This window comes from Bos taurus, chromosome 19 (assembly GCF_002263795.3).
Source record: "Bos taurus isolate L1 Dominette 01449 registration number 42190680 breed Hereford chromosome 19, ARS-UCD2.0, whole genome shotgun sequence".
Taxonomy (NCBI): domain Eukaryota; kingdom Metazoa; phylum Chordata; class Mammalia; order Artiodactyla; family Bovidae; genus Bos; species Bos taurus.
Window position 1 is genome coordinate 9,625,406 of NC_037346.1, and position 24,117 is coordinate 9,649,522.

General features: G+C 42.9%; 2 protein-coding genes, 1 non-coding gene and 1 pseudogene across 14 annotated transcripts in view; 1 reads left to right on the plus strand and 3 right to left on the minus strand.

The window, feature by feature from the left end:
- TEX14 (testis expressed 14, intercellular bridge forming factor) overlaps window positions 1-24,117 on the minus strand; it is a 150,091-nt gene that overhangs the window by 113,015 nt on the left and 12,959 nt on the right. For 8 of the 12 annotated variants that reach the window (XR_009491533.1, XM_059878075.1, XM_059878070.1 and 5 more), the window contains exon 1: window positions 12-6,459. The exons of 2 other annotated variants lie outside the window; for them this stretch is intronic. The gene's annotated coding sequence lies outside the window, so the exon portion shown is untranslated. Of the gene's footprint in view, window positions 1-11; window positions 6,460-15,971; window positions 16,074-24,117 lie in introns of those variants that run through there. 2 more of the 12 variants (XM_059878068.1, XM_024980174.2) reach the window with 2 other exon arrangements.
- Window positions 212-759, plus strand: MGC137055 (uncharacterized protein). Its single transcript, NM_001077080.2, has one exon. The coding sequence runs from the start codon at window positions 329-331 to the stop codon at window positions 629-631; it is 303 nt and encodes a 100-aa protein (NP_001070548.1). The 5' UTR covers window positions 212-328; the 3' UTR covers window positions 632-759.
- On the minus strand, window positions 6,296-6,459 carry LOC112442795 (U1 spliceosomal RNA). Its single transcript, XR_003031088.1, has one exon. It is a non-coding gene; the product is annotated as a U1 spliceosomal RNA (small nuclear RNA).
- Window positions 12,178-12,331, minus strand: LOC112442837 (uncharacterized; annotated as a pseudogene).

The window sequence follows — 24,117 nt, forward strand, 5'->3', positions numbered from 1 at the left end:
ACTCCGCGCACCTTAGTGACGTCACTCCGTAGCGCCGACTGTACCAGGGGCCTCGTGATAGGCTGACTGACAGACACGGAGGCGCTCTGGGCCTAATCCCCGGGGCCGGGAATGTAACCCACCTTTGTGACAGAACAGATTGTAGGGATGCGATTAGCTTTGAGACTGGGTGGGGCGGGAATAGTCCGAATTATCCAGGTGCGCCTAATGTAATCAACGGCCCTCTTTATAAGAGGAAGCAGGCAGCTAAAAAGGCAGCTGTGGCGGCGGCGGCAACAACAGCGACGACGGAGAGAGCAGAAGGCGGACACGACGGATGAAACAGAAGATGGCTGATTTCTTGAAAGGGCTGCCTGTCGACGACAAAAGCAATTTTAGTAGCTTCCATGCCAACTGTCTAAGCAAAGCCTCGAACCGACGTCTACCAGTCTACCTGCCCACTCAGGAGTACCCGTCTGAACAGATAATTGTGACAGAAAAAACAAACATTCTTTTGCGCTACCTACAACAGCAACGAGACAAAAAGAATGCCGCCGAAAAGACAGACCAGGAGCAAGTGAACCTCGAGGCTGAGAGCTGGGCGTCCCCGTGCAAGATCCCAGGGATCTACAGCCAGGACTGGGACGACTGAGACGAGGACCCTTGAGACTCACGGTCCCACTCAGACGCTTCCTGTGCTGTCTGCTCCTCGCCTGCCCGCCGGTCTGCCCACGTCCCACCGTTCACACCACTTCCAATATGATAAAGCCAATGTATTTATTTTCCTTGTGTTTTTATTGATGTTGTAAGTTTACCAACTTATGATTTAAGGGGATGTCAGACCCACTAGTGTGATGTTGGTAGGTGTATTTTTTTTTTTTTTTAACAAATAAATTGTTATTCGCTGCCTCCTCCTTCAGCTCCCCCGTCCTCTTGCTCCCTGCTGCTGCTGCTGCTAAGTCGCTTCAGTCGTGTCCGACTCTGTGCGACCCCATAGACGGCAGCCCACCAGGCTCCCCAGTCCCTTGGATTCTCCAGGCAAGAACACTGGAGTGGTTTGCCATTTCCTTCTCCAATGCATGAAAGTGAAAAAATAAAGTGAAGTTGCTCAGTCGTGTCCGACTCCTAGCGACCCCATGGACTGCAGCCCACCAGGCCCCTCCGCCCATGGGATTTTCCAGGCCAAGAGTACTGGAGTGGGTTGCCATTGCCTTCTCCCTCTTGCCGCCTAGTCCTCTGGAAAACTGGAGCCTCTCTCCGAGGGTCTAGATTCAGGGTCCTGCTGCAGCTGGTCCTCATGGGTGGGGGCTCTTCTCTTGGTTCCCATCTGCTGGTCCAGGTCTCAAACACTTCGCCTTGTCACACGTTCCACAGGGACTTACTCTGCCCAGACCTTGCTCTGAGCTTGAATAAGTGGGAGAAGTCAGCTCTTCCCAATCTTGTTCAGTTGCTAAGGCACCAACTCCATGGACTGCAGCATGCCAGGCTTCCCTGTCCTTCACTATCTCCCAGAAATTGCTCAAACTCACGTCCATTGAGTTGGTGATGCCATCCAATCATCTCATCCTCTGTCGTCCCCTTCTCCTCCCACCTTCAATCTTTCCCAGCATCAGGGTCTTTTCTAATGAGTCAGCTCTTTGCATCAGGTGGCCAAAGGACTGGAGCTTCAGCTTCACCATCAGTCCTTCCAATGAATCCTCAGAGTTGATTTCCTTTCGTATCCACTGGTTTGATCTCTTTGCTGTCTCAAGAGTGTTCTCCAGCACCACAGTCCGAAAGCATCAATTTTTCGGCACTCAGCTTTCTTTATGGTCCAACTCTCACATCCATCCATACATGACTACTGGAAAACTCATAGCTTTGACTATACAGAACTTTGTCAGCAAAGTGATGTCTCTGGTCTTAAATACGCTGTATAGGTTTGTCACAACTTTTCTTCCAAGGAGTGTGTCTTTTAATTTCGTGGCTTAGCCTTTTCATTCCTTCTGGAGCTATTTCTCCACTCTTCCCCAGTAGCATATTGTACACCTACCAACCTGGGGAGTTCATCTTTCAGTGTCCTTTCTTTTTGCCTTTTCATACTGTTCATGGAGTTCAGCAAGAAGGCTGAAGGAGTTTGCCATTCCTTTCCCCAGTGGACCACATTTTGTCATAACTTTCCACTATGACCTGGCCATCTTGTGTGGCCTTCCAGAGCATGGCTCATAGCTTCACTGATTTACATAAGGCTGTGATCCATGTGATGATTTTGATCATTATAGTTAAGTATCATCTCCATATCTTGAAGATCTAAGTATTTTTGTCAGGGACTAGTTTGGTGCATCATTTCCACCCCAATAAAAGGAGCTTTCTCATCTGGAAAAAATAAAAGGTGGTGGATGGAAGGTTGATGGCAGCAGATGAAAAATTACTGGTTTTGAAAACACAGAAAGGGGACCATAAAGCCAAAATGTATAGAAATCGCCTTCTACAGTCTTTCCCACAGAATAAAGAAAACAGCCCATTTCATTCCTAGAATAGTGAAAGCTTACTTTTAAACCATTTTTTAAAAACTCATTCAGTTGTGTTTGACTCTGTGACCCCAAGAGCTATACAGTCGATGGAATACTCCAGGCCAGAATACAGGAGTGGGTAGCCTTTTTGCTGCTCCAGAGGATCTTCCCAGTCCAGGAATCGAATCCAGGTCTTTAGCATTGCTGGCAGATTCTTTACCAGCAGAGCCACACGAGAGGTTGAATTCAGCTCTTTGAAAGTGCATGGATTAGCCCAGCAGATTTGTCTATCCATATAATATTCCTCACTTGATACCAGAAATAGACTGCTGCCTTGCTTCTAAGTGAAGTGAAAGTCGCTCAGTCGTGTCCATCTCTTTGCGACTTTATAGTCCATGGAATTCTCCAGGCCAGAGTTAGAGTGGAGTAACCTGGCAAACACACTGAAACCATACTCACAGAAAACTAGTCAATCTAATCACACTAGGACCACAGCCTTGTCTAACTCAATGAAACTAAGCCATGCCTGTGGGGCAACCCAAGACGGGTGGGTCATGGTGGAGAGATCTGACAGAATGTGGTCCACTGGAGAAGGGAATGGCAAACCACTTCAGTATTCTTGCCTTGAGAACCCCATGAACAGTATGAAAAGGCAAAATGATAGGATACTGAAAGAGAAACTCCCCAGGTCAGTAGGTGCCCAATATGCTACTGGAGATCAGTGGAGAAATAACTCCAGGAAGAATGAAGGGATGGAGCCAAAGCAAAAAGAATACCCAGCTGTGGATGGGACTGGTGATAGAAGCAAGGTCCGATGCTGTAAAGAGCAATATTGCATAGGAACCTGGAATGTCAGGTCGATGAATCAAGGCAAATTGGAAGTGGTCAAACAAGAGATGGCAAGAGTGAATGCTGATATTCTAGGAATCAACGAACTGAAATGCACTGGAATGGGTGAATTTAACTCAGATGACCATTATATCTACTACTGCAGGCAGGAATCCCTCAGAAGAAATGGAGTGGCCATCATGGTCAACAAAAGAGTCCGAAATGCAGTACTTGGATGCAATCTCAAAAACGACAGAATGATCTCTGTTCGTTTCCAAGGCAAACCATCCAATATCACAGTAATCCAAGTCTATGCCCCAACCAGTAATGCTGAAGAAGCTGAAGTTGAACGGTTCTATGAAGATCTACAAGACCTTTTAGAACTAACACCCAAAAAAGATGTCCTTTTCATTATAGGGGACTGGAATGCAAAAGTAGGAAGTCAAGAAACACCTGAAGTAACAGGCAAATTTGGCCTTGGAATATGGAATGAAGCAGGGCAAAGACTAATAGAGTTTTGCCAAGAAAATGCACTGGTCATAACAAACACCCTCTTCCAACAACACAAGAGAAGACTCTATACATGGACATCACCAGATGGTCAACACCAAAATCAGATTGATTATATACTTTGCAGTCAAAGATAGAGAAGCTCAATACAGTCAGCAAAAACAAGACCAGGAGCTGACTGTGGCTCAGACCATGAACTCCTTAATGCCAAATTCAGACTTAAATTGAAGAAAGTAGGGAAAACCACTAGACCATTCAGGTATGACCTAAATCAAATCCCTTATGATTATACAGCGGAAGTGAGAAATAGATTTAAGGGCCTAGATCTGATAGATAGACTGCCTGATGAATTATGGAATGAGGTTCGTGACATTGTACAGGAGACAGGGATCAAGACCATCCCCATGGAAAAGAAATGCAAAAAAGCAAAATGGCTGTCTGGGGAGGCCTTACAAATAGCTGTGGAAAAGAAGAGAAGCGAAAAGCAAAGGAGAAAAGGAAAGATATAAACATCTGAATGCAGAGTTCCAAAGAATAGCAAGAAGAGATAAAAAAGCCTTCTTCAGGGATCAATGCAAAGAAATAGACGAAAACAACAGAATGGGAAAGACTAGGAATCTCTTCAAGAAAATCAGAGATACCAAAGGAACATTTCATGCAAAGATGGGTTCGATAAAGGACAGAAACGGTATGGACCTAAGAGAAGCAGAAGGTATTAAGAAGAGATGGCAAGAATACACAGAAGAACTGTACAAAAAAGATCTTCACGACCCAGATAATCACGATGGTGTGATCACTCCTGGAATGTGATGTCAAGTGGGCCTTAGAAAGCATCACTACGAACAAAGCTAGTGGAGGTGATGGAATTCCAGTTGAGCTATTCCAAATCCTGAAAGATGATGCTGTGAAAGTGCTGCACTCAATATGCCAGCAACTTTGGAAAACTCAGCAGTGGCCACAAGACTGGAAAAGTTCAGTTTTCATTCCAATCCCAAAGAATGCTCAAACTACCGCATGATTGCACTCATTTCATACGCTAATCAAGTAATGCTCAAAATTCTCTAAGCCAGGCTTCAGCAATATGTGAACCGTGAACTTCCAGATGTTCAAGCTGGTTTTAGAAAAGGCAGAGGAACCAGAGATCAAATTGCCAACATCCGCTGGATCATGGAAAAAGCAAGAGAGTTCCAGAAAAACATCTATTGCTGCTTTATTGACTATGCCAAAGCCTTTGACTGTGTGGATCACAATAAACTGTGGAAAATTCTGAAAGAGATGGGAATACCAGACCACCTGATCTGCCTCTTGAGAAATCTGTATGCAGGTCAGGAAGCAACAGTTAGAACTGGACATGGGACAACAGACTAGTTCCAAATAGGAAAAGGAGTTCATCAAGGCTGTATATTGTCACTTTGCTTATTTAACTTATATGCAGAGTACATCATGAGAAACGCTGGACTGGAAGAAAAACAAGCTGGAATCAAGATTGCCGGGAGAAATATCAATAACCTCAGATATGCAGATGACACCACCCTTGTGGTAGAAAGTGAAGAGGAACTTTAAAAAGCCTCTTGATGAAAGTGAAAGAGGAGAGTGAAAAAGTTGGCTTCAAGCTCAACATTCAGAAAACTAAGATTATGGCATCTGGTCCCATCACTTCATGGGAAATAGATGGGGAAACAGTGGAAACAGTGTCAGACTTTATTTTTCTGGGCTCCAAAATCACTGCAGGTGGTGACTGCAGCCATGAAATTAAAAGATGCTTACTCCTTGCAAGGAAAGTTATGACCAACCTAGATAGCATATTCAAAAGCAGAGACATTACTTTGCCAACAAAGGTCCGTCTAGTCAAGGCTATGGTTTTTCCAGTGGTCATGTATGGATATCAGAGTTGGACTGTGAATAAAGCTGAGCACCAAACAACTGATGCTTTTGAACTGTGGTATTGGAGAAGACTCTTGAGAGTCCCTTGGACTACAAGGAGATCCAACCAGTCCATTCTGAAGGAGATCAGCCCTGGGATTTCTTTGGAAGGAATGATGCTAAAGCTGAAACTCCAGTACTTTGGCCACCTCATGAGAAGAGTTGACTCATTGGAAAAGACTCTGATGCTTGGAGGGATCGGGGGCAAGAGGAGAAGGGGACGACAGAGGATGAGATGGCTGGATGGCATCCGGGAGTTGGTGATGGACAGGGAGGCCTGGCGTGCTGAAAAAAAGTCGGACACGACTGAGTTACTGATCTGATCTGAACCTATCCCCTTTCCAAGAGAATGACCCAAACCAGGGATCAAACCCAGGACTCCGCATTACAAGCAAATCCTTTACCAGCTGAGCCACAAAGGAAGTCCAAATCAGGTTTTCCACATTGCTGAAGGGGAAAATGCGTATCATTTGAGCCTCAGGAAAACCAAAACTACAAAACAGAAGATAGGTACATCAAAGCTGCACAACAAGAATCTATGTCCTTCCTTTCACAAATCATACCAGGGGAAAGCGCGAACGCAGTCCCCCACTACCACAAATTATGCAGTCGAGTTTCCCACATTTGGGGAAATCGCAGGGGTCAGCACATCCGGAGTGCAATGGATAAGCCTCGCCCTGGGAAAACCACCTTCGTGATCATGGTATCTCCCCTGCCAGGTAAGTATGAGTTGGAACTTTTGTCTGGGACGTCACCCTCGAACTCAGCACACTACAGAGTTATGGTCAATTATATTCCAAGCTCTTTCGGCCTTCGATGGGAAACTGAAGGACTATTTATATGACAGTGACCAAGATACATCCTTTGGACGTTCAGGGGAAATTCTACCCGGCGAAAAATGAAATCGAGACAGCAGCCACCGCGCCCCTCATCTACATATCCCCACCTCTTGTCACTTGTCATTTGACGTCACTGCTTTTGGAGAAGCGTCTAGTTCGTTCTAGCTCTGCCTGGCGCCCGACCCCAAAGACCAAGTGTAGCTGAGATTTTTCAATTCTTCGTCTTCGCAGACAGACGCAAAATTCGGTGGAGCTTCGTTACGGGGGTGGAGTCCGAGCAGCGTGCGGAGGGCAGAGCAGGGCACGGCGGGGGCGCGGCCCTCAGTGGAAGAGGGTAGCAAGATTGGTTGCTGAGTCTGAATCGCCGCACCACTCTAACTAGGTGATACCCGCAAGTCTCTCTCAATCACCGTTTCCCAAAAGTGTAAAGTGGGAATAATACTCCCTGCCTCACAGGGTTTCTGTGAGAGCTGAACAGAATGCGCGTCAAATGCGACCTCCAGCCTTGCCACCCCACCCAAGCCACTGCTCTCCTGGGCAGGTGTCCGTGTCTTTGGGGCACAAATCCGACTTCTACAAGATTCAAGTCTTGCAGTTCTCAGCGCAAAGGCAAGCAGCATCTGGCCTGGACTGAGTAACAAAGCAAGTGCTCCTCTGTTCTTCTTAAGACAGCGAAAATTGACAAGGCACTGTGTTTTCCTTTCTACCCTTGCTAGCTAGGCGCTCTGGGCAAAACAACTCTGCAGCAACTATAGTGTCAAGGGTTTAGTAGTGTGCGGGAGGCAAACCTTTACCTCTATTCTATTAGAGTCTCTGGCCCAGCCTGAAAATTACATTGGAATACACAATTTAACAGGACAAACCATACTAATTTATGTAACTTAAGTTTATCTGACACAAGAGCCCTCATAAGGAAATGAAGACCCAAAGAAGTGGAAACCTAAATGTTTTTATATTAAGTTGAACAAAAGAGAGACAATTGTGGAGAAGCAAGTAGCATACATGGGGAGGTTAAAAAAGATAATGATTTTAACAAGACCTGTTTGTGCAGAAATCTCTGGGCGTTATCCCTCTTCTCTGAAATATTTCTTTCCCCTGTGTTAGAAAGGGAGGCCAGACCACTCTTTTTACATATTTGCTGTTTTTCAATGCTTCTGGCTTAAAAATAATCCTTATGCCACAGTGACACAGTTGGGAGTGGCATATTTTGCAACCTCTTGGCAGTTATTTTCCTCTTAGTCTGTATGATTTTTTAAGTGCTTTGTTTTGTATTTTGGGAGAGTATTTTTAATTATTATAATAGTGATAAAATTTCCCCTGTAGGGAATCAGGAAAATACAGAAAAGCATTTAAGATGCTTAAAGGAAATGAATCAAAATGCAAAGTAACATATGTTAGTATAACACACAAGAATGGATTAATGTGTTTTTCCTACATACTCGGAAACATGACTATAATATTGGGTTTCCCTGGTGGCTCAGGGAAACTTTAACCCTAATTATATACATCTATTGCCCAAAGTATGTTCGTACATTTTGAATGGTAAATGTCATTTAACTGTAGAAAGTAAGAGAAAGACAGTGCCCTATGCACATGGTATTTATTATATTATTACAAAAAATCAAAATCACCCCCAAATCCTAGAATCAAAGCAGCAGGGAAATGGAGTATTAAACATACAATAGTAAGAACATGAAAGACACATTATATTATAATGAACAACATGAAAGACAAAAGGTTAAGAGGAAAAAAAGATATGAAATGGTATGTATACCATGACTGCAGTTTTGTAAAAATGTATATCCTTAAGGAAAAGCACTGAAAAGAAGCGCACTGAAATGATATCAGTGTAACAGGTTGTGAAATACAGGAGGCAGACTTTCAATAATATTGTTAGACTCCTTTTTTCTTCATAATGAGAAGACCAAGTCCTGGTGGAACCACTATAAGAAATATGTGGCACCGTATTTAGTTCTAAACACAGGCTTTAGCATCAGATAGACTTAGGTTCAAATTGTGACTCTACCATATTTTAGGTATCTGTGCTTGATTTTACCCTCTCAGAACAATGATAATTATTAGTACACTCAATATGCCAGCAAATTTGGAAAACTCAGCAGTGGCCACAGGACTGGAAAAGGTCAGTTTTCATTCCAATCCCAAAGAAAGGCAATGCCAAAGAATGCTCAAACTACCGCATGATTGCACTCATCTCACACGCTAGTCAAGTAACGCTCAAAATTCTCCAAGCCAGGCTTCAGCAATACGTGAACTGTGAACTTCCAGATGTTCAAGCTGGTTTTAGAAAAGGCAGAGGAACCAGAGATCAAATTGCCAACATCCGCTGGATCATCGAGAAAGCAAGAGAGTTCCAGAAAAACATCTACTTCTGCTTTATTGACTATGCCAAAGTCTTTGACTGTGTGGATCACAAGAAACTGGAAAATTCTGAAAGAGATGGGAATACCAGACCACCTGACATGCCTCTTGAGAAACCTATATGCGGGTCAGGAAGCAACAGTTAGAACTGGACATGGAACAACAGACTAGTTCCAAATAGGAAAAGGAGTACATCAAGGCTGTATATTGTCACCCTGCTTATTTAACTTATATGCAGAGTACATCATTCGAAATGCCAGGCTGAATGAAGCTCACTCAAGCTGGAATCAAGATTGCCAGGAGAAATATCAACAACCTCAGATATGACACCACCCTAATGTCAGGAAACAAATAGGAACTAAAGAGCCTCTTGATGAAGATGATAAAGTGAAAAAAACTGGCTTAAAACTCAACATTCCAAAAACAAAGATCATGTTATCTGGTCCCATCCTTAATGGCAAATAGATGGGGAAACAATGATAGACCATGAAATTAAAAGACGCTTGCTCCTTGGAAGAAAAGCTATGACAAACATAGACAGTGTATTTAAAAGCAGAGACATTACTTTCCAGTGGTCATGTATGGATGAGAGAGTTGGACTATAAAGAAGCCTGAGCACCGAAGAATTAATGCTTTTGAACTGTGGTGTTGGAGAAGACTCTTGAGAGTCCTTTGGACTGCAAGATCACACCAATCAATCCTAAAGGAAATCAACCCTGAGTATTCATTAGAGCAAGATGCTGAAGAAGCCAAAGCTCCATTACTCTGGCCACCTGATGCAAAGAGCCGACTCACTGGAAAAGACCTTGATGCTGGGAAAGACTGAGGCTAGAAGAAGGGGACAACAGAGGATGAGATGGTTGGATGGCATTGCCAACTCAATGGACATGAGTTTGAGCAAGCTCCGGGAGTTGGTGAAGGACAGGGAAGCCTGGTGCTGCAGTCCATGGGATGGCAAAGAGTTGGACATGACTGGGCAACTGAACATGAACAATAATAATTATAGTGAATATATGTCTGTGTGTGTGTGTGTGTGTGTGTGTCTGTATATATACATATTAATATATTGACACACAGAATAAAACAACTCAGTGACCAACTAACTCAGGCCCCAAATAAGCCAGGGTGGAGAGGCACAGCCCGCCCCTCAGCAGAGCAGGTGTTTGGCGCATTCCTGCACTCCTGGGGAGGGGCAGCACCAGCACACCCACCCACCTCTCTCAGATCACGGCTGCCTCTGCCAGCTAAGATGTTCTGTCCCAACAGACATGGCCCTCAGTCTGTGAGTCTCACCCATCTCTGAATTTCCACTCATATCTTTGCCTCATGGGAGTCAAGGAGAGAGTGTGTTCAGAAATATGATGTGTGGCAGTAATTTTTGAAAGCTGCCTTTTGTTATATAAGCTCACTGAGCAGGTCTGATAGTTAAGAAGTCCATGGTGCTGACAACTGAATCTAAATGTCTATTACCAGCTTGAGCAACTCTATAGACACTCGACACACACACACCCTATGTTTTGGGGAGCAAACCCATTCTGAGGCACTTGAGATGCACACTGGCCCTGGTTTTATACATTTCCCATCCACAGGGCTCTGCAGTATAAACCACAGTCACTCTACTTAGACACCTGCTAGATACTGTCATCCACAAAGTGTGACCCAGCCCACCTCAGTTATATGTTATAATTTCATTATTGATCTACCATCCTAATTTCATTCCAGATGGTGTGCTGTTTCCATGGTATTGCTGTTTCCATGAATGCCAGGCTGACCACAGCTCTGAGTCCTCTATGACTGTGTCCCCCAAGGTATGATTTCATAGACATTCTAAGGCTCTTTTTGCTATGGTGAGGAAGTCTTTTTCTTTCTTTTTTTAAATTTTATTGGTATATAGTTGATTTATAATGTTGTATTAGTTTATACTGTAGAGCAAAGTGAATCAGTAATACATATACATAGATCCACTCTTTTAGAGATTCTTTTCCCATATATGCCATTACACAGTATTGAGTGGACTTCCCTGTGTTATACAATAAATCCTCATGGGAACTTTATTTCTGATGACCACATTGCCTACTCCAGTATTTTCAACATTCACAAGGTATCCATGAGTTTCTATGAGTGCTACTAATGATGAAAAAAAACAAAACCAAAAACCTGTTCTCAAGCTGTTACTCATATGTAACTAGTCACTTACAGCCCCCTAAACTTAAGGTGCCAGCGACTAGCCTAAGGCACTGGAGATACTAAGAGTAATCATGTGGAGATAGAGTCTCCCTTCCACCAACTGTAGAGGAAACAGACCTGCCAGAATTAGAGGGAAAGAGTAAAGGGCACCAATCAAAGGGCTAAGGACCACATTATGACTGAAGGACAGAATTAGAGGGAAAGAGTAATGGGCACCAATCAAAGGGCTAAGGACATTATGACCGAAGGGTCCTGTACACCCTTGCCTTTGTGGGCCCTTCCGCCATGAAAAACCTATTAATATAAAAAGATGACGTCGCTATATACATTTTTCCACCTAAAAATTCATCTTTTCTTCTTCTGATTTTAAAAGAAGTGCCTTATGCAGCACTGTGCCTACAGTAATGTTTAAGTCCATCTTAGGTTCTGTGGCAGTTTGGGTGGATCCCAGGCAGCTGCAACAAGAGAGAGCAGAATGTCAAAGACTGATGAGGGAAGGCAGGGCATTCCAGGAAGGGGCAGCATGTTATAGAAGTAACACAGCAAGACCTCCTGAGACTTTTTCAAAATAAGGGAGAAACGACGTCCAACAGAATATAATGTGAACAACGTGTAATTTTACAAGTTTTGGTAACCATATATAAAAGGCTAAAATAACTGAAAATAGTTTTAATAACATTTTTTTCTTATCCCCATACACCCAAAATGGTATATCACACTGCAAAATATAACCAGCCTAAAAAAATTTGAGATATTGTAACACTCCAAAACTAAAAACGTTCAAAACCATTCAGGTAAACCCAGATCCTAAAGCTCAGACAGCTGAAGTTAAATAAATAATCCTGACAAAACCCAAAAAACCTGTACTTGGCAGAAGAATGTTTCATAGTGGTTTAGTATTTAAGATCTCTATTTCACTACGTCCGCGTATCATACTCACCACTACCCACCTACCTTATGTGATAACCCCTTCAGCATTAGAGATGAGCCACTAGATCCTTTTTAGAAAACATCTTGAACGATTTAAGATACCAAGAGGACAGGGGAAAGCACCAACACAGTCCCCCACTACCACAAATTCTGCAACCGAGTTCGCCACATCTGGGGAACTGGCTGGGGTCAGCACATCTGGGGTACAATGGATGAGCCTCGCCCCGGGAAAACCACCTGACCCTGGTTATCTTCCCCGAGGCCGACCTTGGCACTACCCGCTGCTGCATGCACCACTATAAGGTCTGGGTCACTCCTGAAACGACTCCAAATGGTCTTTATCTTAGCGATCCAAATAAACATATTTTCGAACTATATGTTAACATATATTTTATATTAATAGATAAGCCCGTATTTCCGGGGAACGCCGTTCCAAACGCCCTGAGCCATCCGTGTACCTACACCACCGCCGCCTCGCGGCCCGCGACCCCTGCCGGCCGCTTCCTCCAACAACTCGCCGCGCCCGGATCCTTTGCCGACAGAAACCCATCGCGTCCCAAGGCGGGCTAACTGAAGGTCTCCGGATGTCCCAGTGTGGAGTCCCATGGGGCACTCCCACGCGGAGGAGTTTTTTAGTCGTCAGTCGACTTCATCCTTGCCTGGCTCCCAACGCTTCAGACCAGCCCACGGAGAGGAGCCGGGCATCCGACTCGAGAGTATCTTGGCTACGGGCTTGACGTTGGACTCCGGTGTTCATGCTGCACGATTCGAGATAAGCTTCTCCTTGCAGAATCAGTTTGTGCAGAATGAAGAGGAAACAGCTAGTCAGATCCCTCACTGAGCGCAGGCCTCACCCAGGCTTTATCTCCTGCCCCTGCTCTGTTAACATCCCGCATCCTCCTCTGAGAATGAGTCCATTCCTACCTTTGCCCTCTGGATTTTTCCTTTCTCCTCATCTCTGTGTTGGGCTAAGTTATATATAGATATATAAAACCTGTTTTGTTGCTGTTCTATTCTCCCAGCATTTTATGTTTTGAAGCAAGGTAAGTTTCTCTTGCCTCCTGACTACTTATTGACAGAGGGGAGTCTGACCTTTCAGTTCACTAGATTCTTCAGACTCTTAATACCACGTGACCCACTAGCCCCTCAGCCACCTCATCTTCCTCCCGCTGCAGCAGAGCACACTTACTGCATGTGGTCCTAGATCCTACTCTTGTTCTCCCCAGCACTGCTGGAGGAAGTTGTGATCCTTCTACCCCAATTTCATGCGAACTGCAGTCACATCACTGCCATTTGGCATTCTTCTTATGCACATCTTTTCAGTCCCCTCTACCCTGATGTTTTAAACCTCCACCTAAACCAGTGCTTCTCAGTGACTATGCCACTGCTCTCAAGGGGTGATTTTTAAAGTTTGTGGGGACATTTCAGCTTCCTTGGGTAGCCAGGCCAAGCATTTACATATTAAAACACTTTATTATAATATTTTATTTCTCCTTTATATTACAGTTAGAACATTTACATCAATTGTGGGGGAACTTACATAACTTACATTTTCTAGGAACATCTTGAATATTCATATTTTCCATGAATATACTATGAACAGTAAAGGAAATATTACTATTTGTTGTAAAAAGGGACCCTAAGGTTTTACAGATGACACTACCCTTATGGCAGAAAGTGAAGAGGAACTAAAAAGCCTCTTGATGAAAGTCAAAGTGGAGAGTAAAAAGTTGGCTTAAAGCTCAACATTCAGAAAACAAAGATCACGGCATCTGTTCCCATCACTTCATGGGAAATAGATGGGGAAACAGTGGGAACAGTGTCAGACTTTATTTTTTGGGGCTCCAAAATCACTGCAGATGGTGACTGCAGCCATGAAATTAAAAGATGCTTACTCCTTGGAAGAAAAGTTATGACCAACCTAGATAGCATATTGAAAAGCAAAGACATTACTTTGCCAACAAAGGTCCGTCTAGTCAAGGCTATGGTTTTTCCCGTGGTCATGTATGGATGTGAGAGTTGGACTATAAAGAAAGCTGAGCACCAAAGAATTGATGCTTTTGAACTGTGGTGTTGGAGAAGACTCTTGAGAGTCCCTTGGACTGCAAGGAGATCCAACCAGTCCATTCTAAAGGAGATCAGTCCTGGGTGTTCTTTGGAAGGAATGATGCTAAAGCTGAAACTCCAGTACTCTGGCCACCTCATGAGAAGAGCTGACTCATTGGAAAAGACTCTGATGCTGTGGGGCAAGAGGAGAAGGGGACGACAGAGGATGAGATGGCTGGATGGCATCACTGACTCAATGGACGTGAGTCTGCGTGAACTCCGGGAGTTGGTGATGGACAGGGAGGCCTGGCGTGCTGCGATTCATGGGGTCGCGAAGAGTCGGACATGACTGAGCGACTGAACTGAACTGAAGGTTTTACAGAATTGAGAACCACGAAAAAAAAAAAAAAAGAATTGAGAACCACGATCCTAATCCAATCACACCCATTCTTCTTATAGGAAAACAATTTAGCTTCTCCTTTATTTCCAAAGTACAAATGAATGCTTTTCCCACCAGTGTTTCTCAAAGTGAAAGCATCAACATCATCTGCTGAACCGATGTCTGGCTATGAGATCTTGGTGTCGCCGTGCCCTCCTCCAGCGGATCGAGGGGGATCTTCCCCACCCAGGGATCAAACCTGCATCTCTTATATCTCCTGCATTGGCAGGTGGGTTCTTTACCACTAGCGTCACCTTGGAAGCCCCTCATTCCACATGCGCTCCCAATTCCATCCTCTGTGATCTTAGCCCTTTCCGCTGACCTGGCTTTAGCACCTCTCCTTTCAAACACATACAAGTGTCCTTTATCGAGAAAATTAAACTTTTGTCAACCCCACAGTCCCCCTGCAGTGCTATTCTCTTATTTCTCTTCCCTGGATCTTAAGAGTTCAGAATTCATTGGTTTAACATCACATTTTTGGAGGAGCTCCGACATGTTAAGACACTATTCTGTGGCTTTACAGATATTATCTCATTTAATGCTCAACAATTACTGTTTAGGTTGTACAAACAAAAAAAAGCAGAGTGTTTTGCTCATCAGTGAGTTCGACAAGGATGAATTAACCTGCTGCAGTCACTGACCAACAGTGCACTCTGTGTCTCAGAGGAGAGTAAGGCGATAAAAGGATGAAGCACTCTGTGCTCCCGACCTAGGAAATTAAGACAATAAGAGGATGCTCTGTGCTTTGGGCAAACAGGCCCTGAGATAGTTACCCAGCTTCCTGCTATTTTCCCATACAGAGAAAAGCCCTGAAGTCATTAACTTGTGATATCTATTCTTTGTAAACTAGCAGTAATCCTTTACCAAGACACCTACTTGACTGCATTCCCCACCAAAAAACATCATACATAAACTAGCCTCTCTCTTGCCTCTTCAGAGCAGTTTCTCAGAGCTACTGAGAAGCTGTTTCCTTGGCTGTAGTCCTCAGTAAGACCCCGGTACAAATTTAACTCACAATGCTTACACTGCATTTTTCTTCCCATAGGCAGTTGCACAATTATTGTCCACTTTGGAGATGAAGAAAATGAGGCAGAAGACAGTTAACTAATTTACCGAAAACCATTCAGTTCAACAGTAGCAGAACTAGTGACTTCATGCTCTTAACCTCTATACTCAGTGGTTTATAGACTGATATACAACAGACCCTTGATCAACATGGGGTTCACTTATGTGCGGATTTTTTTCCGTAAATAAGTACCACAGTACTACAGGACCTGAGGGTGTGGATACAGAAGAACTGCAGATACGGAGGGCCAACTATAAATTATACACAGATTTATGACTACATGGAGGGTTGGTGCTCCTGACCCTCTCACATTTTCAAGGGTCAAAGCCTCATTACAGTTAGGGTCTACTAACCTGTGGAGAACATCAGGTTAGAAAAACTGGGAATATTCATCTCCCCAGAGCAAAACTGGAAAATCCTCCAAAACAGTTACAGTCTGTTTGGCATCAGAGAACCTAGGAGAACAAAAGATTAGGATCCTCTCAATGTGATGTGGTCAGTGAGAAAAAGGAAGGTATTCTCAAGCCCTGGGACCAAGGGGAGTCTCCAAAATATACTGATTGTTTAATTTGAAGCAGCCTTCAAACTGATCACCTTGGCCTTCACTCCATCCATGAGAAATTAATGTGGCCAACACACACTGTACTTGTTTTCTTGCCATTTCCCCCTACTCCATCAAAAGCAGAAAATGACTGCATTTTTTTCAAAGGTCACTACTGCCTACTGATTATGAAAGTGCTCACCTCTGCTCTTTCTCCAGCTTTTTTCAGGAAGGTTTGTTCTCCTCTCTTGTTTCCTAATTGGGGCAATTCTGCAAAGCCCAGTCCTTGCCTGTTGTATTTCTCAGCTTGCATGCTCCTTCTTCAAAAACTAATCGCACCTCCCAGATGTCTCCCTGGTGCCTAAGTGGTAAAGAATCCACCTGCCAATGCAGGAGACATGGGTTCGATCCCTGGGTTGGGAAGGACCCCTGGAGAAGGAAAAGGCAACCCATGCCAGTATTCTTGCCTGGCAAATCTCATGGACAGGGGAGCCTGGCGGGCTACAGTCCCTGGGGTTGCAAAAACAGTTAGACATGACTTAGCAACAAAACAGCAAACAACAACTATTCAACTAGGCCCGTTCTATAGCTTGCTTCCACATCATCATTTCATACCTTTACATCTCAGCCCCAGCAGAGACAGGGCAGCCACACCCACGGCCTGGGCTGCTGGTTAACTGAATGGCCTGCCATCTCTCCAGTATAAACAGCCAAGAGCAGACTCCAGACAAATGAGAGTGACTGGTAACTAAACACTGCTGGGAGTGGGAATGGCAGAGTATCTTCTGGACTAGACTTTCAATTGACCATGACCAAAAGAAAGTCTCTGCTACCACAAACTATCATTTGGAAGAGTCAGGCGATGAGCTGCAAACTGGGAAAGCAATTCTGTGATCTCTTCACAGAGACAGCTGTGTGACTTGGGCTTTTTTACTACATAAACTTGGTAATCACCATACCTTGCCTATACTTTCTACTCCATCCACGTTTATTTCTCACTTCCCCAAATACTTGTTCTTGGATTTACTTCTCCAAGTAAAGTAGCACAACTCCTTTAAAACAGTAGCACATTTGATGTTTCAAGTAGGATGCGCATGTGCATGTTCAGTCGCTTCAGTTGTGTCCAAGTCTTTGTGACCCTGTGGACCACCAGGCTCCTCTGCCCTCTCCAGGGGATCTTCCCGACCCAGGAATGGAACTGGGGTCTCCTGCACTGCAGGCGGATTCTTTACCAGCTGAGCTATCAGGGAAGCCCAACAACAACAAAGATTATTACAAAATAGTGGCTATATTGCCCCTGTGCCATACAATTTATCCTTGTTTATTTATTTTATACATATGAATTTGTACTCGTATCTATACCTATCTTGCCACTCCCTCCTTCCCTCTCCCACTGGTAACCACTAGTTTTTTCTCTGTATCTGTGAGTCTGCTTCCGTTTTGTCATATATACTAGTTTGTTGTATCTTTTAGATTCCATATGTAAGTGACAACAGAGTATTTGTCTTTCTCCGTTTGACTTATTTCACTAGCATTGTATACTCTAGGTCTATCCATGTCGTTGCAAATTGCAGAATTTCAGTCTTTTTGATGATTCGTTAATATTCCATTGTGTGTGTATATATCTATATCTATATAGATACAAATATATAAATCTTTATCCATCATCTGCTGATAGACACTTAAATTGCTTCTATATATTAGCTACTGTAAATAATGCTGTTATGAACATTGGGGTGCATGCTATCTTCTTGAATTAGTGTTTTCATTTTCTTTGGATATATACTGAGGAATGGAATTGCTGGATCATATAGTAGTTCTATTTTTAATGTTTTGAGGACCCTCTATACTGTTTTCCACAGTGGATGCACCAATTTACATTTTCATCAAAGGTGTCCAAGCGTTCCCTTTTCTCTACATTCTCCCCAACACTTGTTATTTGTAGTCTTTTTGATGATAACCATTCTGACAACTGTGAAAATCATTGTGATTTTGATCTGCATTTCTCTGATGATTAGCAACATTGAGCTAACATTCATTTGCCTGTTATCTTCTTCGGAAAAATATCTATTCAGGTCTTCTGCCCATTTTTAAATTGGGTTTGTTTTTCAATACGAGTTATATGAGCTGCTTATATATATTTTGGATATTAACCTCCTATCAGTCACATTATTTGTAAATACTTTCTCCTCATTAGGTTGTCTGTTTTAACAGTTGATGGTTTCCTTTGCTGTGTAAAAGTCTGTAAGCTTAGTTAGGTCCCATTTGTTTATTCTTGCTTGCTTTTGTTTCTTTTGCCTTAGGAGTCAGATCTTAAAAATATCACTATGATTTATGCCAAAGGGTGTTCTGCCTATGTTCTTTTCTACGAGCTTTTTGGTTTCAGGTCTGAAATGATAGTTTTGAATGGATCAGTCTTCAGTTCAGTTCAGTTGCTCAGTCGTTCTTTGCGACCCCATGGATAAACTTAGGTTCTGATATGTTTTCTTTTTTTTTTAAAGGGGGAATTATAAAAGCACACAGATTGTTTTCATAATCTAGCAAGGTTAAGGGGCTCCCCTGGTGGCTCAGATGGTAAAGAATCCATATCTGCAATGCAGGAGATCGGGGTTTGATCCCTGGGTTGGAAAGATCCCCTGGAGAAGGAAATGGCTACCCACTCCAGTATTCTTGCCTGGGAGATCCCATGAACAAAGGAAAACATCTATACCCAGTAGTACAAACAACTCCACAACTCAGAGGAAATGTCTTTTGAGACTTGCGTCTATTTTGTGCGTGTGAAGTTTTTTACATTAGGCTATGGGCCAACAACTGCCTCAATCACTGGAGCCTACTTCTTTATCCCCGCTTATCCACGGAGCTGCTGCTGCTAAGTCGCTTCAGTCGTGTCCGACTCTGTGCGACCCCATAGGTGGCAGCCCACCAGGCTCCGCTGTCCCTGGGATTCTCCAGGCAAGAACACTGGAGTGGGTTGCCATTTCCTTCTCCAATGCATGAAAGCGAAAAGTGAGTGTGAAGTCGCTCAGTCGTGTCCGGCTCTTCACGACCCCATGGACTGAAGCCTACCAGGCTCCTCCGTCCGTGGGATTTTCCAGGCAAGAGTACTGGAGTGGGTTGCCATTGCCTTCTACATCCACGGAGCTAACGGGACTGATTATAAATAGAGTGAAAAGCAGCCACCAAAACTACTAAACAGCAATATAACCCTGGTAAAATCACTTGGGAGGTCAAGAGAGGTTGGCCTGGTTTCTGTCAGTCAATTTTAGGACACAGCAATACCTCTGTGTGACCTTGAGCACAGTCTAGTCCGTGCCTAAATTGTTGTTCAGTCACTCAGTCGTGTCCAGCTCTTTTGCAACCCCATGAACTGTAGTCTGCCAGGCATCTTTGTCCATGGGATTTCCCAGGCAAGAATACTGGACTGGGCTGCCAGTTCCTTCTCCAACCCAGGATCGAACTCACGTCTCCTGCGTTGAAGGTGGGTTCTTTACCACTGAACCACCAGGGAAGCCCTGTGCCTATATTACTGCCTCACTTTTTCTTGCCTGGCATTCAGAGCTACTGCACCCACTAGACTGCATACCTCCAGATCAGGGTTTTTCTTGTTTCTTTTAAAATAGTTGAAATATGGGAATTTCCTGGTGGTTCAAACTCTGTGCTTCCACTTCAGAGGGCCTGGATTCCATCTCTGGTTGGGGAACTAAACAAGCCACTCAGCCAAAAAAAAAAAAAAAAAACAGCAAAATAATACAACATGTAACTACTGTGTGTATTACTTTACCCATTAACTTCAAACAGTCATTAAAAGCTTACAGGAAGCATAAAATTTCTTCATAACAGTCCATCTGATGACTGGACTGTAACTTATACAGTCGTTCCTCTGTTGCTGGACATTTAAGCTGGTTCAGTTTTTCACTACTGTAAATAATTCTGGGTTCTAGGAAAAGATGGTATATTGAATAAAATTTCACTCTCTCCCAAAATCCCATGGAAACTGCAAAAAAGCAATTTTTAAAAGGCAACAGTTTTCAAGAATGGAGAGGACAGAAGGCACAACAGCGACATGTTTTTGACAGTTAAAAATGAGAAATAACTGCACTAGACCAGGAACCCCCAACTCTTAAGCCAGTTCTGGACAAAGCTGAAAACTAACCCAATTGATACTACAGAATATTCAACTGATACTGCAGACCCAGTTGAGACTGCAGAATACTCAATACTCAAAACACTCCAGATTTAAGGTGAAATGGAGATTAAAAGAAACCAAGCTGATGGAAAGCTGTTTCAGAAGAGATGGCCAGACTTCTCTCCCCATGCTGCTGGATAACCAGCCCATGCTGGCACTATTCAGAGTGGTGATACTGGAGGAAGGTACACCTGAGGCTCTCTGGAGAAATCTTGAAACTCAGGTAAAAGTTCAAACAGTTACTGAAAAGAAGATGTACATATGCATTCCAAAGGCTGAATGCAGACACCTCCTCCCTCTCATCCTTCATTTGGTTTCCAGAACACTGGTAACTAAGCCTTTACCTTCCAGAATACTGAAGGGTTCCTCTGAGGAATGTAAACACCCTAGAAGAAAGTCCCATAGATGTCGACATGGGTGTCCCCTACAAAGGTGTAGGCAGATCACTCTGCAGGGAAGCAGAGAGACCATACTACCTCACCTTGGCACTCAGAGCTTCCAACCAGCTCCCTATTTGTTAACATGAGGACACAATTGTAACAGCAGCTCAGCCAACCAACCAAAGGAAGACAATATGGCGGAGATAGACTATGCAGAAAGAAGAAAACTTAAAAAGAAAATAAAAAATAATCATTAAAATCTTCAGAGATATAAAAGAAGAATTTGCATCTGAAAAACATGTATTAGAAGCTATACAGGACTTCCCTAGTGGCACAGTGGATAACAATCCATCTGCCAGTGCAGGGGACACAGGTTCAATCCCTGGTCCGGCAAGATTCCACATGCCTTGGAGCAACTAAAGCCCATGGGCCACAACTATGGAAGCCTGAGTGCCTAGAGCCTGTGCTCCACAACAAGAGAAGCTACTACAGTGAGAAACCAGAGCACCACAAGGAAGAGCAGCCCCAGCTCACAACTAGAGAAAGCCCGTGCAAAGCAACAAAGACCCAGCACAGCCAGAGGAAAGAAAATATAGAAAAAAGAGGCTATACAAAGCAGAAACTTAGAACAAAAGAAAAAAGAGGTCCTAAAGATATGATTGTAGAAATAAAAAACTGAATACACAGGTTCAGCAAAAAAGATGAATATATATATATATATATATATGTTTTTTCCCTAATCAGAGGACCACTGTAGGAGTTCTAATATCCAAATATGGAAAGTTTTTGAAAAATTATAAACCAAGGGGAGGAAATCACTGATGAAACAATCCAAGACAACTTCCCAACATAGAAAGGCTTTCTAAAAAAAAAAAAAAGAAAGGCTTTCTAAAGGTCGAAAGGGCTTTCATTAAGTGCCCCATACAATGAATGGCTGTAAGATACACTAAGGCGCAAAATTAGGAAATTGCAGAAAAATGAAAATAAAAGAGATAATTCACTTTTTCTAAGAATGAAAAGATCAGTCACACATATCACATAAATAGTATAAAGAATCAGAAATTCTTCTCAATAGCTTCCAGAGGTTGTAAGTCAAAAAAGTGATGCCTTTGAAATAATGAAGAAAATTTTAATTCCAACCAGTAGAATTTGATACCCATTTAAACTATTTCACCTATGCAGCAGTCTGAAAGAACAATGGTTTTAGGTAGAGGAAAAACAGAAGTAGATAGACCTCCAGGAAAAACAAAACAAAACAACATTTAAACTAATAAGATTACTTGATATGATTGGTCTTGCAGAAAACAAGAGGCTATAATGCCAACCAACTCCAGTGTTCTTGCCTGGAAAATCCCATGGACAGAGGAGCCTGGCAGGACAGAGGAGCCTACAGTCCACGGGGTCGCGAAAGTTGGACACGACTTAGTGACTAACCCACCACCACCCACTGCAGTCCAGTGGTTAGGATTCTGTGCTTCCACTGCAGGGGACATGGGTTCAATCCCAGGTGGCAGAACTAAGATCCTGCATGCCTTGATGCATGGCCAAAAACAGAAAAGAAAAAGAAGAAGGAAAAAAAAAAGCAGAAGGGAAAAAAAAACTAACCAGAAGAACAATAAAATTAAAGGGAACAATGGTATTCAATGACAATGCTCTGTTGCGAATAATGTTTGCCTAAGAATAATATAAACTGAACACTGATTTAACCAAATGGTTTTTAAACTATATTAGGAAAAAATAGAGAAGAAATGGTGGTGCAAGAGATCTAAATCTTTATTTACCATTATCAAACATAGACAATGTCAAAAATAGCATTGAAGCATGTATATTACCATATGTGAAACAGATCGCCAGTCCAGGTTCGATGCATGAGATAGGGTGCTCGGGGCTGGTGCACTGGGATGACCCTGAGGGATAGGATGAGGAAGGAGGTGGGAGGGAGGTTCAGGATGGGGGACACACCATGTATACCTATGACTGATTCATGTCAATGTATGGCAAAAACCACTACTATACTGTAATAATAATAAATTACAGTTAAAATAAATTAAATTAAATTAAAATTTAAAAATTGTTAACTGGCCATACTATAATACAAAATAAAAAGTTTAATTAAAAAAAAAGAAATAGTTTGTCCAACTGCACAGTTACAATGCATTGCATTAAGTAATAACATCAGAACACATTTGGGCCACTCGGTACTAGTTGGGGGGGAAAAAAAAAAAGAATAAAAAAAAAAAAAAAAGAATGGATGCGTTAAAGCAGAGGTCCCCAACCTTTCTGATACCAGGGACTGGTTTCATGGAAGAAAATTTTTACACAGACCAGGGTTGGGGGATTGCGGGGTTGTGTGCGGATGGTTCAGGCGGTAATGAGAGCAGTAGGGAGTGGGCAAATGAAGCTTTGCTTGCTCACTGATTACCTCCTTCTGTAGGTACAGCGAGAGGGGGACGCCTGCATTGAAGAATATCCTGCACACTAGTTTAGAAACAAAGAGGTTCATAAATGTCACAAGAATAAAATTTTAGTTGTTTTTAGAGTGGAAAGTGTCTCCCTTTGAACGGGACCTGGAGAATGGGAAGAAGCAGAACAACTTAGTTTAGAAACCTAAAAGGACTGGACTTCCTGGTGGTACAGAGGCTAAGAATCCGCCAATGGGAAGCCCTGGCACCGCAGTGAAGAGTAGCCCCTCCCTCTCGCTGCAACTAGAGAAAGCCCCAGTTTAGCAATGAAGACCCACCACAACGAAAAACAAATAAAAATTTTAAATAGTAAAAATGAATTTAAAAATAAGAAACCTAAAAGAACTATTTGAAATATGTTATTTTGATACAAATTTTAAAAACATGCTGCAAAATATATGTACTTTGTGTCTCTCATGTTCCCTTTCAAACAAAGGCTCCAGAACTCAGGTAAGTATTGTTAATTACCAGGTGCAGATGGACAAGATTTGTTCTAGGAGAGAAGCAGCAGGAACTGCTTCTGCAAGACAAGTAAGTTACGAGTGTGAAGGTCACTAGAAATCTAAACAGCTACATCGGGAAACTAGGCAGAACCAGAATATATCATATCCTGAAAATGAAATACAGTGAATCTGCAGCATATACAGGAATTGGTTGCCTGCAGAGACATTCTAGTTTTCAGCAACAGAACAGGTTCTCAAAGACACTAGTTGGGGACCTTTAGAAATACCCACATTCAATCCAGATGCAGCATTCCTTAGGTAATAAAGAAGAAACGAATCTGCTCAATTTAACTTTCCGAAGTAGAAAGGATTAACAGAATAGCCTCCTAAAACAGTATAAAAGTCCCAAATTTTGACTGTGCTGCAGAGAAAAATGGCTACTTATGAGAATATTTCAACAGCCTCAAAAATCCAGATTTCAAACTGA